We start from the raw sequence: 16682 nt of genomic DNA, 5'->3' as shown, positions 1-16682 counted from the left end.
AACAATACTGATAATTATACTCCTATTTTAATATTGACCATCTTTTGGACTTTCTTTAAATTAAAAAAAAAAAAGGAGATAATTTAATTTTAAGAAAAAAGTAAATATCGGAGAAACAATCCTGAATTTTTTTTAAATTTTCTATTATGCTGGGAGATCAAGGAAGGAAGGAGAAAAAGACAATGAGAATTGGACACACATTTATAAATGTGAAAATTTTCATGGATAGTCATTAGACTATAAACCTTGATGAAATATCATATGTTAAGATGTATTTCTTTTCTTTTTTTGGCACTTCATAAAATTAATAAGAGATCAGAAAAGGCTAATGTGATATTTTAACTATATAAGCTTAATTGGGTAGTTCAATTCCTATGTCATGGGGCTAATACTAGCATGATTGTTGGCTAACTTCTTTATGAAAAAAATTGCTACTAATAAATACTTCGATGAAATTATATAATGGAAAAGTATGTTGGAAGGTTTTTCCCAACTGAAGAATGAAATAGAAATGAGCTATACTTTAGAGTTGGTCAACCACAAATTACAAATTCCCTTCTAGAAGTTCATATCCACTACATAATTCAAAACAAATCAAACATAAATATTTCCTCAATAAGAATTTATACATTAGGGTAACTTTTACCCCATTACATAGTGTACAAGAAGATGATGAGAAAATTGCAGTTTCGTTGTTTGAAGGTCAAAGTTGTACTGTTTTTTTCCACAAGCAAAGGGAAGATGATGGACTATAATTAACACAGCCAGTCAATTATAATTTATTTGCCCTCTCTTTAGCTTTTTATTTTTATGGATGAGTTTACCAAGTCTTCCTCTCTATCCCCATCTACACCTACCAATGACTTTCATGATTGATTAAGGGACCATTCATATTCTCTCCAAGACTAGACCTACTGGAAATTGTAATACATTTTTGGTCACAAAAAAAAAAAATACAATAGTCAAGCTATCTTATTCTTATATTAAATTTTATGCAGAAAACGTAGTAAAAGTATTGTATACCACAGTAACAATAATCTCATGATCACATGAACATGAAATACAAAGAGCTTTAATTAACGAGAAAATTTAAGGGGAGAAAGTCAAAACATATGCAAGTAACAAGATGACTGTTGAATAAACTACTGCCAAATGGTAGGTGCCACCTTTTTTTTTTTTTAATATTAGTTCCTATATATATATATTTGCATGAACCTAAGTCACGATTTTGGTGTGCTAGGTCATAGGTGGATTGGGTAATTTTGAAGAATTAAATATGAAATTTAAGGGTTGAGATTAATTTGTTATACCAGTATTAGATGAAGTTGTTGAACAATTTCATTGTTTGATGGCACATCAAATCCTAAAACACTACTACCACCAAATTAAATTTATTGGATTGGGAGAAAAACATGATTAGATTAAGATGACTTTGTAAAAATCCTTTCAACTCCAACCTTTACTCCTGATGTAAGCTAAATTTCTGAATTCGTTCCCCTTCTATATAAATTATTCATTTTAAGTTAGTATAATTTTTCTATACAAAATACATGCCATATATTTATTAATGTGGTGCAATTAAAATTTTTATTAAATAAATGACTTTGATCACCCTAGTTACATAATCTATTTACTTTTTATTTTTTACTAGGATTTGAAAATGCCAACCACGTGTAGCGAATAAGAGTGTCGACTAGAGTGTTGGTCCTGAATATACACACACAACATACTTCATTAACAAATACTAGTAACATATTTGATATGCGAGTATAAAGTGGAATTAAAGAATTTAATCCGACTATGAAATTTTTTTGCAAGGTGGCCTGAAATTGCCAAGTATAAAAGGGAAAGGTGACAAAAAAAATAGATAAATACATCGACATAATTAGGCAGGTAAACGGTCATATATTTGGATAGAGACCATTTGACCAAATGTCATTCTTGCTTTAACAAGTCAAAATATGGAAACTAGTTGGCTGTAGAATTCCGAAATTTCTCCAAAATAATTCTGCGCTAGCGTAGACTAATCACTTTGACTGCCAAGGAAAATGAGTTTCCCCTACCTCTGTACAGCTCGGAAGAAAAGAATTCACGAAAGCCACGTATTTCTATTCTACGTTATCATTATATTTTTGAATTTAAGAGCTCGTTTGGCCATGAATTTTTTTTCATTTTTTGCAAAATCAGTGAGTGGCTATAAAATTTTCAATTTTTCACTCGAAGATGAATTTTTGAATTTTTTGAAAATTTAAAAAAATTCCAAAAACTGTTTTTCAAAATTTTTACTCAAATAACTCACAAAAATTCAAAAACAACCAAAAATTATATTGATGTCCAAACATAACTCTAATTTTCAAATACCTTTTTTACTTGAAAAAAACTCACTTTTTCGAAAATTTACAATTCTTAAATACAAACGTCCACTAAGTATCATCAATTTATAGCGTAAAACATCATTCGTCTGAGGAACGTAAAAAAGAAAGATAGATCTTGTCATCAGTGATATGTTTACATTTTTGTATGAAAATGATTTTGGTAATTTTTAAGTCCTGAATCATGTACAGATTTTTGTGCTAATGGAATGGTTGATGATTTGAGATTGACATGAGGCATCAGAAACTTGTTCAAATACTTACTGTTGCTATGGTTAATTCGACAATAACATAAAACAAAGTTTCTTATTATCGAATTCGTGATAACAACGCTGCTGTGACGAAGAACTTGGGTCCCATTATAGAAGTTAGTCATTGCATTTCCTAGATTAAGTCCTCCAACAGTAAAGTCCTGAAACAATTAAATTTGGTTGGTCTAAGGATTTCCCTCAGTTTCACTTTTTGCTATGATCATAATTAAACAAATAAATTTTCAAACAAAGAATCCATCTAGGAGGAATTTTCTCAGCGTATAATTCGAATAATATTGAGTTGAAATTCACTAAGATTCTTAATGATAAGAAAGGGACATCTTACTATATTATTAAATTAAAGTATGTGGAAGTAGGTGTGGCCGGATAAAGTCAAGAAAGCAGTTTAATTTGTTGCGTCCCAAATTGAAAGCACCAATCCCTGCCTTCGTTACACATATTTAAAAGTCATGATAAAGTACTGAGGCTTCTCTAAATTGTCCAGCAGGAGAGATAGTATCTGTTTATCGAGCTGAAATTGACACACTCTAACAACTAATTAATTTGCTCCCAAAAGAAAAAAGAAGAGAGATTATTTTACTATTTGTTGTAAAATACACACTTATTCCATCTCAAACCCCAAGCCAATAATAATTGAGGTCAGTTATATAAACCATATACATTCTGCTTTTTTTGAACATTTCTCATATCAATACCTAATGGTGTATAAATTTAGTTCTCTAGTACTAGACATTTTCTACTATCACTCAAACCCTAAACAGATTAAATCATATATAAAGATGCAATGTCATTAAACCTCAATCTCAAAGCACTCAGTTTAATTAGGATATATAACTCAAATTTTAAAGGAAGTCGTGCTAGCTTAGAATAGAAAAACCCTAGATAGGAAACGCTTCTCCGTTGAATGGGCCAATATGGAATACAAATTTGGATTAGTCGGACAACTGATTTTCAGCTACCATACGGTTATACAAATTTGGCATTCAACTAGTCAATCAGCTGTCCATTCTCCTCAGTGACAGTGACACAATAAAGGAAAGTACGTAAATTTTCCATGCAATTGAGGGAATAGTTGGGGAATCCATTGGAAGCACAACTGTGTATCATAAGTGCTGAAGCAGGAACGAATGATGGAAAATAAGAGCTTTTCATGGAGGGTATCTTTATAACCTGGCATAGAGGCTAAGTAGTAATTGTATGTAGGCCAAACCAAAGGGAAAAAAAGAAGCAAAAGACCACGTTGGGAACATTATTATGTTGTTTGGTGCATTGGTGGGACGTGAGAAGAAAAAAGGCAAAAAGTGTTGAGCTTCCACAGCTCATCTCTTCACGCCAACTGAAAAAGAAAAAAAAAAGGAGGGGAAAAGAGGATGAACTAATTAACTTTTCTTAGCCTTTCTCAAATCTATTCTCTCTTTTTTTGTTATTAATATTCTTATCCTATAGTTTGACAAACAGCAAAGCACTTTAAATGCCTCGCGTAGCCATTTACAAAATGAGGCATTATGTGCATTTTATTAACATATCTGCTATGAGGATATTGGACAATAAGCGAGTCAATTACTCAAATGGTCACTCAACTATCCCAAATTATCTCCTAAAGTCACTTTTCTTTCGTTTGTAATAACAAAGTCACTGAACTATGCATATTGCACTAAGAAGGTTATTCTACTAAATTTTACAAATTTTGGATTGTCAAATACCTATTTTACCCTCTAAATTATAAGCATTTATCTTCTTTTAATTTTATTTTTAATTTTTTAATATTATGATTTTTTCCTTTTAGTTTACATTATGGAATTACCTATAGAATAAATAAATATTATTTATAAATTAAAACACAAAAAGTACTTAAGCATATATAATAATGGAATAACAAAATAATGAGCATAATAAAAAAATTAATTAGTTGTTAGTAATAATAATTTTAGTTTAACAATAAAAATTTAAAAATTTATTTACACAATTCAGAATGAAAGAAAATAAAGGTTGTAAAATATATATATTTCATGCACGTAATATTTAATTATTTAAATGAAGGTATTTAAATTATGCTCAATTATATTATATATATTCCATGCACGACTTAACATAGCATATTTTACCCTATACAGATAGTCCTCATGCTTTCCGGTGACATAAATTTGTGTTGTCGGAAAGTTGGTAGAAACATAATAATATAATTGAGCATAATTTTCAAAAATATATAATGTATATTATAAAAATACTTTATTTAAATAATTATTTTTATATTACATGTATGAAATATATATTTTACAACCTTTATTTTCTTTCATTTTGAATCGTGTAAATAAATTTTTGAAATTTTTTTGTTAATACTAAAAAGTTTTACAAAAATAAAAAGAAGACAAATGTTTATAATTTAGAGGGTAAAATAAGTATTTGGCAATCCAAAATTTGGAAAATCTAGTTGAGTGACCTTCTGAGTACAATTGGCATAGTTCAATGACTTTGTTGTTACAAACGAAAGAAAAGTGACTTTAGGAGATAATTTGGGAAAGTTAAGTGATCATTTGAGTAATTGACTAACAATAAGCAGATAGAGGATTATTCTAGAAAATAAAGGATTATAGTCATACCATGCTAAATATAATCATTTATCGTTAAAGAATTATTTGTATCAGACTTTGTTAAAATAAGAGAACATTTCAATTGTGTATTGCTAAAATAATAGAGACTATGTTGCTAAATTAGAGACTAAGTCCAAGTAATTAACTGGCTATTTTTGTATATGATAAGCAGAGTAGATGATGAACCGTACTAGTCCATGCTGTACAATCAATCATCACATATGCAAGTACTTTCGTTGAGATCAACTTAAATTTGTAGGTCTGTTACTATTCATTTACACAAAAGAAAAAAGGAAAAAGCAAAGAGTTGAATCCTCCAATTGCTTCATATACCTTTATCGAAGGAAAAACGCCAAATATTAGGAGCCCATCAAGATGGCCCATGTAAACCTAAATGACCAAATTAAGCCCAAATCGGCATTTGCTGCTATGAATATGGCTGTTCCCATGTAAACCTAAATGACCAAATTAAGCCCAAATCTGCATTAGTTGCTAGTAAAAATAGCACGGTATAGCCAGTTTTCAGACTAGTCATTCAAAAATAGCCAGTGTTTACCAAGTCAATGAACAATAGCCACTATTTTGCTACAACTGAGACCGATCCAGCATAATATACTGGAGTTCGGTGCACTTGTATATGAACTCCAGCATATTATGCTGGACCGGTATACTTTGCTGGTTCCAGTATAATATACTGGAGACTGGAACATAGGTGCTCCAAACTCCAGTATATTATACTGGACCAGTATACTTGCTGGAACTTCAGTATATTATGCTGGAGTTCTATTGTACTTATGCTAGAACTCCATCATATTATGTTGGAGTTCTAGCATACTTATCTTGGAACTCCAGTATAATATGTTGGAGTTCAAGTATACTTATGCTGGAACTCCAGCATAATATACTGGCGTATTTTTCGGGTTTTGAACAGTGTTTTTTACTCAAATTTATCTTTACATGAAAAATAATACTTTTGAAACTGGGCTATTTTTGAACGATCAGTTGTAAATCTAGCTATTTTTTAAATTTCTCCCTAGCTGCTATGATATATGAGAACAGCCCATTTAAAGCTTCATCACAGAAATTCAAGCAGCCCATCGAATTCGGAGGACTTCAAGTGGTCATCTTATCAAATCCTCCTGTTCCGGGAGAAATTAAAAAATAGTCAGATTTACAAGTGATCATTAAAAAATAGCCACAGCTTCAAAAGTAATCGATATTTAGCCACTTTTCATGATAAATCTAAACAAAAACGTTGTTCAAAATCCGGAAAAATACTCCAGTATAATATACTGGAACTCCAATTCCAGTGTTGAAGTTCCAGCATAATATGTTGGAAGTTCATACACAGGTGCACCGATCTCCAGTATATTATGCTGGAACTTTCCGTGTTGCAGCAAAATAGTGGTCATTTTTCTATGACTTTGCAAACGCTGGCTATTTTTGAATAACCAGTCCGAGCCCGTGCTATTTTTACTCCTATTCCCTGTGTTGAAGATGTGATAGAATGCATCCATTACTTTTGGGTTTTTTCTTTTGTGTGTGTGCGTGGGGGGGGGGGGGGAGTAAAAGAATAAAGCAAAACATTCCTTATATTGTGCGACTTCTTTTTCCTTTCGAGAGGTTCGTGGTGTGGCTCCTGAATTGATGAGGATAAAATGACATTGCAGTTGACACGATATTATTTACTTATTAGTACTTCGAAAATATGATTTTAGTAATAATTAATTATTCAATAACCCAATTTATTTGACTAGACAAATAAATTGATTTAGTGTCTGCAATGGACACACAATCTCGGCACTTGACAAGTTTAACTAGTATTTAGATATAGATTTGGTTGAAATATGAAAAAAAATTGAAGTTGTGCTGAAAATTTAAGTTTTGGAAGTTGAAGTTGTATTTGGATATATATTTTATTTGAAAAAAATTGAAGTTTTATGAATGGAAGAAATTTTTTCATCCAAAAACTGCCCTAAATCACTTTTTAGAAATTTGAATTTTTTTTCTTTTAAAAATTAATAATATTTAACAAAATTTTGAAAAAAAAAAGTTACCAAAATTTATGGCCAAACATGAGGTTAAATGATAGTGAATGAAAGCATTTGTTGTGTACTTGTGTCAAAGTGTATAAAATTAGATCAAACTCTTGAGAGGACCATTGGAAGGGTCCCCAGGTTTCTAGAATTTGGTATTAGTTTGTTTGATCTAACCAATTTTGATAGTAGTGTCTAGAGGATTAGCTAAAGTGGGCTTTCAATGTTGATTGTGCATTCTTTTATGGAATTTTTAACTTCTATAGCAAAGGTTAACACCTTATTTATTTTAAATAAATATCATTTAAAAAAATTATATTCTATAGATATCTTTTAAGTTTTATAGCAAAATGTTTAATTTTGATTACCTCATAACCCTAAGCCACTAAATATGTTATTCAGTTACACTATTTTCTTTCTCTCTCTACTTTGATACATCTCATTCTCTTCTCCCATCCCATTAAAATTTTCGCTCTCCTCCTCCTTCTAACGGCATCTTCTCAACTGAAAAATCTAGGAACAGTCCCTAGTCTGTCAGAAACAAAAGCGCTTTCAATTTTTATGTAAGAACCAATGAATTGTATGAACTTCAGGCTTTCTGGATCTCAAGGGTGTCATGTTTGAGAGCAGCCTCTAATAAAAAGTATTATTCTGTGTTGTTTGTAGGGTAGGTTAGTTTTCTTGGCATATCCTTTGTATTTAAGAAAGAAAATATCTTTTTCTCTATTTTTGTTGATCCACATAACATTTCATTTGGGGACATCTAAAGAAACTCGGCAACTATTTACATTCAATGTTCTCTTTCAGATATCTGTTGAAATTTTTACGAAGGTGGCGCGTTTTCACTACCGTCTTCCGGTGAACGGCGAATTCGCCGGAATTTAGGATTTGTTCTTGAACAAAGACGATGGAGTTTGGGGTTGAGCAACTTGATTTTCTGTTAATATATTTCAATGTATTTTCATGTATTTCATTGTAATCATTGTCTTTTTTTCATTGTAATTCAATGTATCTCGTTGTATTCCATGTATTTCATTGTATTTACTGTCTTTTTCATTATTTTTCAATGTATCCCGCTTTATTTTATGTATTTCATTGTATTCACTGTCTCGCTATATGTCATGAATGTATTCATATGTTTTTTTTAATTAATATAATTTATGTATTCAGATGTATTATATAATTTCTCTGAAGATTGCTATGTTTTTGGGGTATTTTTCGGTTGAGAATCTTTTTTATAACTGAAAATACAAAATTTGTGTATTATAATTGAGTTTGTTGAGTTATATTAAGAGTCTATTATGTTAATTGATTAACTTTCCGTTTTAAAAACAGTGTAATCCCCTATTTCACGCCGTGAATACAGTCAAATACAATAATCTGTCCAGCTATGATCTCATGTTTCACTCCATGAATACAGTCGAATATACTCGAATACAACAACTGATTAGCTGGACTTCCCTGATTCACGCCTATTTTTGCTATTGTATTCATGAATATAATAGCTTAAATGTATCTATAATCCGTAATATAGCAAATGGTACCTATAGATAGCTAATTACTACTAAAGATAGTGCTTTATGAAAATTTCTCTTCTTTTATCAATAATACAATAATCCCATTTTTGTTATGAAATACATATTATATGGATGTTCACTAATCAAATATAACTCTCACTATTCTTCTTCATTATGTAAATAATCCATACTACTTCTCATCATTTTAGTTATAACTCTCACATCTCCATAACCTCCCTATGATCTTTAGAGGCGGATGTAGTGAACAACTAACGGGTTCAATTGAACTCATAACTTTCGACGCGATGTAAAAATTTATATGTAAAAATTCACTAAAATTGCAAAAATAATGGATACGAACCCATAACTTAATAAAAAATATAATGTGTTCAATGCTAAAAAACTTAAAAGTTGAACCCATAGGATTTAAATCCTGGATCCGCCTATGATGATCTTCCCCCATGCATGATCTCAATAGTAATACCATGTTCATGACATCCCTTTGTATTACCTCAATGTCATCCTATAAATAGAGGGTTCGGGCATCACATTATACACAATTGGACATTTAAATACATAGAAGAAATAAGAATCTCTCCTCTCTTCCTCTCTATATCTCTTGTCTATTTTCTTATTTTATATTGTTACTTTGAGTTTAGTTTCTTAAAATTTTTCCTACAATTCATTAACATTTCACATCTCAACCTCTTTATTTTATTAATACTAACTTTCTCTAAAGAACTCAATTAATGATAAATGTTAAAAATTCTAAAGTGTGCCACAATATTAGTTTTTTTAATTGAAAATAATTTAACTGAATTTACGTTATTTAAACGGCTCCGCTTACTCCGCCCTCTTAGAGAAAAAAAAATGAAAAACATATAAATAAATAATAATAAAAAAAAAAAAAGAAATAGAATGGCGAAGTTCAAAAGATAAGGATCAAAAATAAATATAAACATCAAGCAGGGGCCGAAGAGAAAAATGAAAAGGAAAGAGATCTTATTGCTAATTTACCATGTTTGACCTAGAGGAAAAAAAATTGACTTTCTTGAAGGCTAAGGCATGTTTCGTAAGCAGTGTCGTATCGTTCTAAAGCATTATGGTAACAAATCCCGTTAAGGACCCGGCAGCAGTGGAGGCATTAGACGTTTTCTTTAATTATACTGGACTGGTATTCTAATACTATATTGTTTGAATTATGGTAATAAATTCCTCATAACTTACATGAATTTTAATACAGAAAATCAAAGTTTATGCTTATTAATTATACAAAGATTATATTAGATATGCAGAATTTTATACCAAAATCATAATATTATATACTTTACTATATAATGTTAAGATATTTTTCTTTGATGCTGGTGATTTTCCATCCGTTTTCGTACAACTCAACTATTTTACTTGATACTTGCTAAATTATTGCTATTATCTCAACAATTCTCATTAGTGACAAATCAACTTTTAACATCATCATAGAGTAATTGCACTAAACTAAAAAAAAATTATAGTAACTCTCTTTATGGTGTAAGGAAAAAGTTTTTTAAGTTTTGAATTAGTATTTTTTTATGGAAAAAAATTTATCTTGTTAGTTTCTAAGTTTCTATTAGAAAAATAAAAAAATGCAAGTACTGATTTTCCGTGATTACTTTTGATTCGTAATTCCTATTGAGAAATCTCGGCAAATTCCTCCATTTGCAAAAACAAACAAAAAGAGAGGTGAATAATAAAACAGTAAAAGACTAGTTACCAAGTCATAACCTAGTAATCCAGTAAAACACTCCATGTTGATTAAAAAAAAGCCGCAGAAGAAAACGAGTGTACATTGAATAATAGCCTCCAAAAGTCAAAATATCTTAAATATAGGAAACTGACCCGAGCAAAAGTAGGACCCGTTTATTAATAGATATATATATATATATATTTCAAAAACATGTTTGTCCAAAAATTTTTAAAGTTTTTAAAAAATTTCGAAAATAAGCCAAAATCTGATTTTGATCATTTTTGTTTCTTCATTCACTTGTAATATTTTTTCATGTGAACTGACTAATTGCATATCCAAACATAATTTTAAATTTAAATATTATTTTTGAACTTAAAATTATAATTTTTATGTCCAATCGCCTACCAATTAAATTATTATAAGAAAATAAAAGTGAGAGTGGGAGGAAATAAATAGAGGAGTTATTTAGAACAGAGTGATCGTAAGTTCTGAAACGTGAAGGCAAGATTACAAGAACACGTGGATGAAGTTAATATCAGAGAATAGCCAAAAAATCAGAAAAGTGGGGTAAAGTAAACTGTATAAAATATATCAAAATCTGAAAAGAAAAAGCAAAATAAAAGAAACAAATACAGTCCTTGACAGTCATTGTAAACCCGCTGCCTTCGCCAAGTTGCTTGGAACTCAAATAAGCTGAAGGCAAAAAGAGCCGCCCTCCTCTTTAACCCTTTCTTCTGTATTCTTTTTTCTTTTGCCTTTTCATTCTTTTTGTGGCTCTGGAGCCGCGTCTACCTATTCCCAGGTACTCTCTCTCTCTCTTTCCTTTGACTCTTTGCTCTTTGTTGTGAGCTCGGCTACTTTTGTTTTTTCTTGATGAATCACTAGTCAATGATGGTCTTCTGGGGTTTTCTTGAATTGTTCTGTAATGTGAGTTGCTCTTGATCTTTTCTTGGTTGTTATGGTGAGTGTTTTCTATGTAATTTCCTTATTTTTTTCATGGTCATGCTGTTTGGTGTTCTTTTTTGGGAATTAATGGTGTGAGACTGAGAATATTTGGGTTTGATGATTTAGAATGTGGGATGTTGTCTACTTTTCCCTGAATCTGATAAAGATTGGTGCTTTTATGTGTTCTTTGCTTCACCCTGGAAAATGGGTGTCACCAGTCTCATTTTTAATTTTCCTTGTGCTGAAAAGGGGCATTTACCCTCAAGAACATACTTTGCCACTGCAAAACTTATTGAATACTAGTTGTTATTTGTAAAAGTTCAATTTTTCAGACTTCTATTTTACGTTTGACATCTTAACTTTCTTTTTATTTTTCTCTTTTTTTCCTGTGGTAGAGGCATTTCTTCTATTTTGTGTGTCATGAAACTTTTTGAACTTTCAAAGACTAGACTCCACTCACTAGCTCCTACACTGTTAATTAGGTAAAATGCCTTGAAGTTTTTATATTATTAAATGGATGTGAATTTACGCACTAGCTTTTGTCATTCAGAAAATAACACTTATTAAGGTCTTATGATCACTTTTCTGCTTCAGATTCTGAAAATGCTTTTCCGTTGTTGTTTGTTTGTTTGATAGTAAAAAGAAAAAGAAAGAAATAACCAATCTTCTTGTCTTCATATAAAACACAAGATGTGCTCGTAGGTAGTTGACATGTGACAGCTTACAAGTCTATGACAACATAAGTTTAGCTCTCTATTGCCTCAACATGCTGCTATGGAGAATTCTCTTTTTCCAGTACTGATCCTGTAATTATTGTAAGTGAGTCATACGATTGTGGCAGTTCCCAGCTTTTTTGTAAGTTTAATCCTCCTGTTTTAGATATGTATGAATTGCTGGTTGTTTCAACTTCTCTGTCTTTCTACTTTCCCCTTGAAGTCTACTGCAATTGTGATGGTCGTGCATTTCAAGAATTAGTAAAAAGGCAGTCCTTATGCTAGTGAGGAATTTCTGATGATTAATACTGTGAAACTTTTGATAGGTGATTAATACTGCTATCGTCTAGCCATGTGTACGATGGTTGCTGACGTGGACATGCTTATTTGAGATTTTATAATGACATAATCCATTAAGCTAAGTGAAAGAGTATATGATTGCAAGTATGATAATTTGTAACTTGGTATTAACTACAGTAGGAAATCAAGAAATTGGATCATATTCATAGGATTTGAATGGAGAAGTCATCAATTTATGAATTTCTTGTAGAAACACAAGTTAATAGTGTAGGAGTATTTGAATCCATACTTTTTGTACTCTTACTTTGCTGTGCCATGATAGACACTTGACTGGCCTGGCAAATAGTTTGCCTTTCGACAAGTCATTTATGGCTTGCTCTGCTGCCTTGAAGTTCCTGAGCATCTGACATTTACATTATATTTTAATCATGTCTAAAGCTTTTTTCCCCTGGCTTTCCAACTTAATTTGCAGACTATGCTTCGGGCAAAGCATCTCGGCACACTCTCCCAGTCAGCTAGGTCCTTTTTTCTAAGTGGATCACGATGTAGTGCAGCAGATGGAAGTTCGTGCACTTGTTCGGAAGATGAAACTTGTATTTCGAAAAGGCCGCAGGCTAGAAATGAGGTTCGACATCCGCAAATATCATCCAGCTTGGTTTCAAAAGCCTCTGTAGGAGTAGGTGCCTTATTATCTGGAGATGCTGTAAAGGCTGTGAGCTCGATAAAAAATGAGACTTTGGATTCTCCAGCTTCTAGGCCACAGGCCATACCCGCATCTACCGTGTCTGGGCGAGTAGAATCTGTTATTTATGGTAGCATTGATGCTGAGAATACTGTGCAGTCCTCACCTCCCATTTCAGACCAGTTTGTTCGGGCAGGTATTGCAGCAGTCAGTTTTTTATCCGATGTGGTAAACTATAAGATACCTATGTTAGATGGGAGCGGAGAGAATAGCTCATCCAACAACTGTATGGTAGATCGTACAAAGCCTATTTCCAATGTGAGGCCATCAAATGTAAAGACCTCCAGAAATGACAAACTTCAAGCTAACACATCTACTGATACACCTGTAACATCAAACCTTGCAAATAATTCGAACTACACAAAAAGCAGAGGTGATAAGTATAATTCAGTCAAAGGCAGAAACCCTGTTTCGAACAACAGTATTGGGGAAGTGGAGACCCATGGTGTTGTCACAGATTCTCGTGACCGGAGGAGGACAGGACCTCCAAAGTCAAGATCATATCCAAATCGTAACTTGGCAAATGTACGTGCCTCTGAAGGAAAGCTTAAGAATGAAATTCCTGAAGGTTTCAGCAAGCCATTGCGAGAAACAAAGCTGCAAAGTGCAGGAGTTGTTCCAATGGTCAGGCAGTTTTCTAGTTGTGGCAATGTTGTTGGAACAGTTTCTCGCATTTTACAACAGTTAAATTGGGGTTCTGAGACAGAAAATGCTCTTCGTGAACTCAACTGTTTATTGGATCCATACCAAGCAAACCAAATTCTTAAGCAGATCCATGATCATACAGTCGCTCTTGGCTTTTTCTATTGGTTGAAGCGACAACCAGGATTTAAGCACGACGGACACACCTATACCACCATGGTTGGCCTCCTGGGACGTGCTAGGCAGTTTGGGGCAATTAACGAGTTGCTTGAGCAGATGGTCAGAGATGGGTGTCAACCAAATGTAGTGACGTATAACCGTCTCATTCACAGTTATGGCAGAGCAAACTACTTGCGTGAAGCATTACATGTCTTTAATCAAATGCAGGAAGCTAGAGTTGAACCTGACCGTGTAACCTATTGTACTCTGATTGACATCCATGCAAAAGCTGGTTATCTTGATGTTGCCATGGACTTGTATGAAAGGATGCAAGAGGCTGGGCTCTCTCCAGACACATTCACTTACAGTGTCATCATCAATTGCCTTGGAAAAGCAGGTCACTTAGCTGCTGCGCACAAACTGTTCTGTGAGATGGTTAATCAGGGATGTGTACCAAACTTGGTGACCTACAACATTATGATTGCTTTGCATGCGAAAGCGAGGAACTATTCTAGTGCATTGCAGTTATATCGTGACATGCAGAATGCTGGATTTGAGCCGGACAAAGTGACATACAGCATTGTAATGGAGGTGCTTGGCCATTGTGGCTATCTGGAGGAAGCAGAGGCAGTTTTTACAGAGATGAAAAGGAAGAATTGGGTACCTGATGAGCCTGTCTATGGTCTTCTAGTGGACCTATGGGGAAAGGCTGGGAATGTAGAAAAAGCTTGGAACTGGTACTGTGCGATGATTAATGCAGGTTTGTGCCCCAATGTGCCTACGTGCAATTCTCTGCTGAGTGCTTTCCTTAGGGTTCACCGCTTGCCAGATGCGTACAACTTGCTTCAAAGCATGCTTGAATTGGGTCTAAACCCTTCTCTGCAAACTTATACCTTGCTCCTCAGTTGCTGCACAGAAGCTCAAACATCATTTGACATGTCCTTTTGTTGTGAGCTGATGGCAGTCACACGCCACCCAGCGCACGCATTCCTTCTAACCATGCCACCAGCAGGACCCGATGGGCAGAATGTGAGGGATCATGTTAGCAGCTTTTTGGATCTGATGCACAGCGAGGACAGAGAGAGTAAAAGGGGTCTTGTTGATGCAGTTGTTGATTTTATGCACAAATCAGGGCTGAAGGAGGAAGCTGGATCTGTCTGGGAGGTGGCAGCACACAAGAATGTCTACCCTGATGCAGTTAGAGAGAAAAGCTCCTGTTATTGGCTTATAAACCTCCATGTGATGTCAGATGGAACTGCTATAATAGCACTCTCAAGAACACTTGCCTGGTTTCGCCGACAGATGCTCATCTCGGGAATTTGTCCAAGCCGCATTGATATTGTGACAGGATGGGGTCGTAGGAGTCGTGTGACAGGATCCTCTTTGGTGAGGCAGGCAGTACAGGAGTTGCTTAACATGTTCGGCTTCCCATTTTTAACTCAGAATGGGAATTCAGGGTGCTTTGTGGGCTGTGGGGAGCCTCTCACTAGGTGGTTGGTCCAACCTTATGTCGAGAGGATGCATTTGCTATAGTGTTCGATGTCAAGAATATCTAGCTAAAATCACAGTTTTGGCATGGAAGAGGAACTGGTCTTCCTCAGGAATTAGAATGTACCTAATTATGTGCAGCTCGTATGGATTTTCAGTGAGTTTTCCTAATTATGTTTTTTCTAACTGGTCTCATATCCCGGAGTCTATTTTGTCTGAATCTAACCGTTGTCTAGTGGCTGTAGAAGAAATTAGGAGTGATTTCCTGTCCGTTGCCACTTGCCAATTAGGGTCACTTTCCAAGTTTTGTTTCATAGTTGCTCACATTATTGGCTGTTGGACCAGAAGAAGGAATTAGCCTTTGCTTTCTGTATTACCTTTGTCAGGTGTTCCACTTCAGTTCTCTTTATTGTTTTTCCAATTGAATTCTATTCTTCTGCTTTCTTTTCCCTAGGCTGCACGATCTTAGAAGAAATCTGTTTATATTGTATTATGTAAGGCAATCACTTGACGCACTCTGTGTCACGTGAAGCCTATATAAATGTAGAACAGGTTCTTTGTGATCGAAGGTAAAAATTGCACGGGGCACCCTATTTGGTCGTCCCCATTTAACCTTATACCCATTTTTTAAAAAGTTTTAACTTGTACCCACGTTTTAAACAACTTCAGCCCCTTTTCTCCTCATTCTCCTTCTCAAAGTTATATCCGCCCTCAACCTCTTTCTGAAGTCGCACTGCACACATTGTATTTCTGTTAGTGCAGAAGAAATAAATAAGAAAAAAATAGGAATATACAGTGCAATTTTGCATCATAAATGCCTCTCCAAAGAATATCGAAGTCTTGTTGCTTGATTGAACGGTGGCAATAGATGATCTGTTAAATGCTGATATAGCTGGTTTACGACGAAGCTACAGATCCTATTTGATAATGCATGGCATTAGCAGCAACATATTGGTGTCAAGTCTTATTGTAATTCTTCTATTCTTCAAATGTTGGGATGGCATACCACAACGTTTCCGTTTCATCGAGAGCAGTTTCCATTAACTGTTGCATAATCCATCAGTACTGTAAATTACTTTCATTGCTTGTTTCGTTGTTCAGTGATGGAGTTCAGTAAGATGACGCTGGAAATCTTCTCGAAGTTAGAGCAGAAATGGTTGTATCATTATGAAGGGAAGAAAA

General features: G+C 33.6%; 1 protein-coding gene across 3 annotated transcripts; it reads left to right on the top strand.

Moving 5' to 3' along the window:
* Nucleotides 1–11040: 11040 nt before the first annotated feature.
* Nucleotides 11041–15873, top strand: LOC107796619 (pentatricopeptide repeat-containing protein At1g74750-like). 3 transcript variants are annotated; one of them, XM_075255982.1, is made up of 3 exons: nt 11136–11313; nt 12147–12271; nt 12942–15873. In XM_075255982.1, the coding sequence occupies exon 3, from the start codon at nt 12945–12947 to the stop codon at nt 15543–15545; it is 2601 nt and encodes an 866-aa protein (XP_075112083.1). In that variant the 5' UTR covers nt 11136–11313; nt 12147–12271; nt 12942–12944; the 3' UTR covers nt 15546–15873. The 3 variants fall into 3 exon arrangements, with proteins under 3 accessions (XP_016474900.2, XP_075112083.1, XP_075112082.1); XM_016619414.2 differs by lacking the exon at nt 12147–12271 and having other exon boundaries at nt 11041–11313; XM_075255981.1 differs by lacking the exons at nt 11136–11313; nt 12147–12271 and adding an exon at nt 11329–11472.
* Nucleotides 15874–16682: the final 809 nt, after the last annotated feature.

The sequence above is a fragment of the Nicotiana tabacum genome, chromosome 6, assembly GCF_000715075.1.
Source record: "Nicotiana tabacum cultivar K326 chromosome 6, ASM71507v2, whole genome shotgun sequence".
Taxonomy (NCBI): Eukaryota; Viridiplantae; Streptophyta; class Magnoliopsida; order Solanales; family Solanaceae; genus Nicotiana; species Nicotiana tabacum.
The sequence above is the reverse complement of the archived record's forward strand: the minus strand, read 5'-3'. Positions and strand labels throughout refer to the sequence as shown.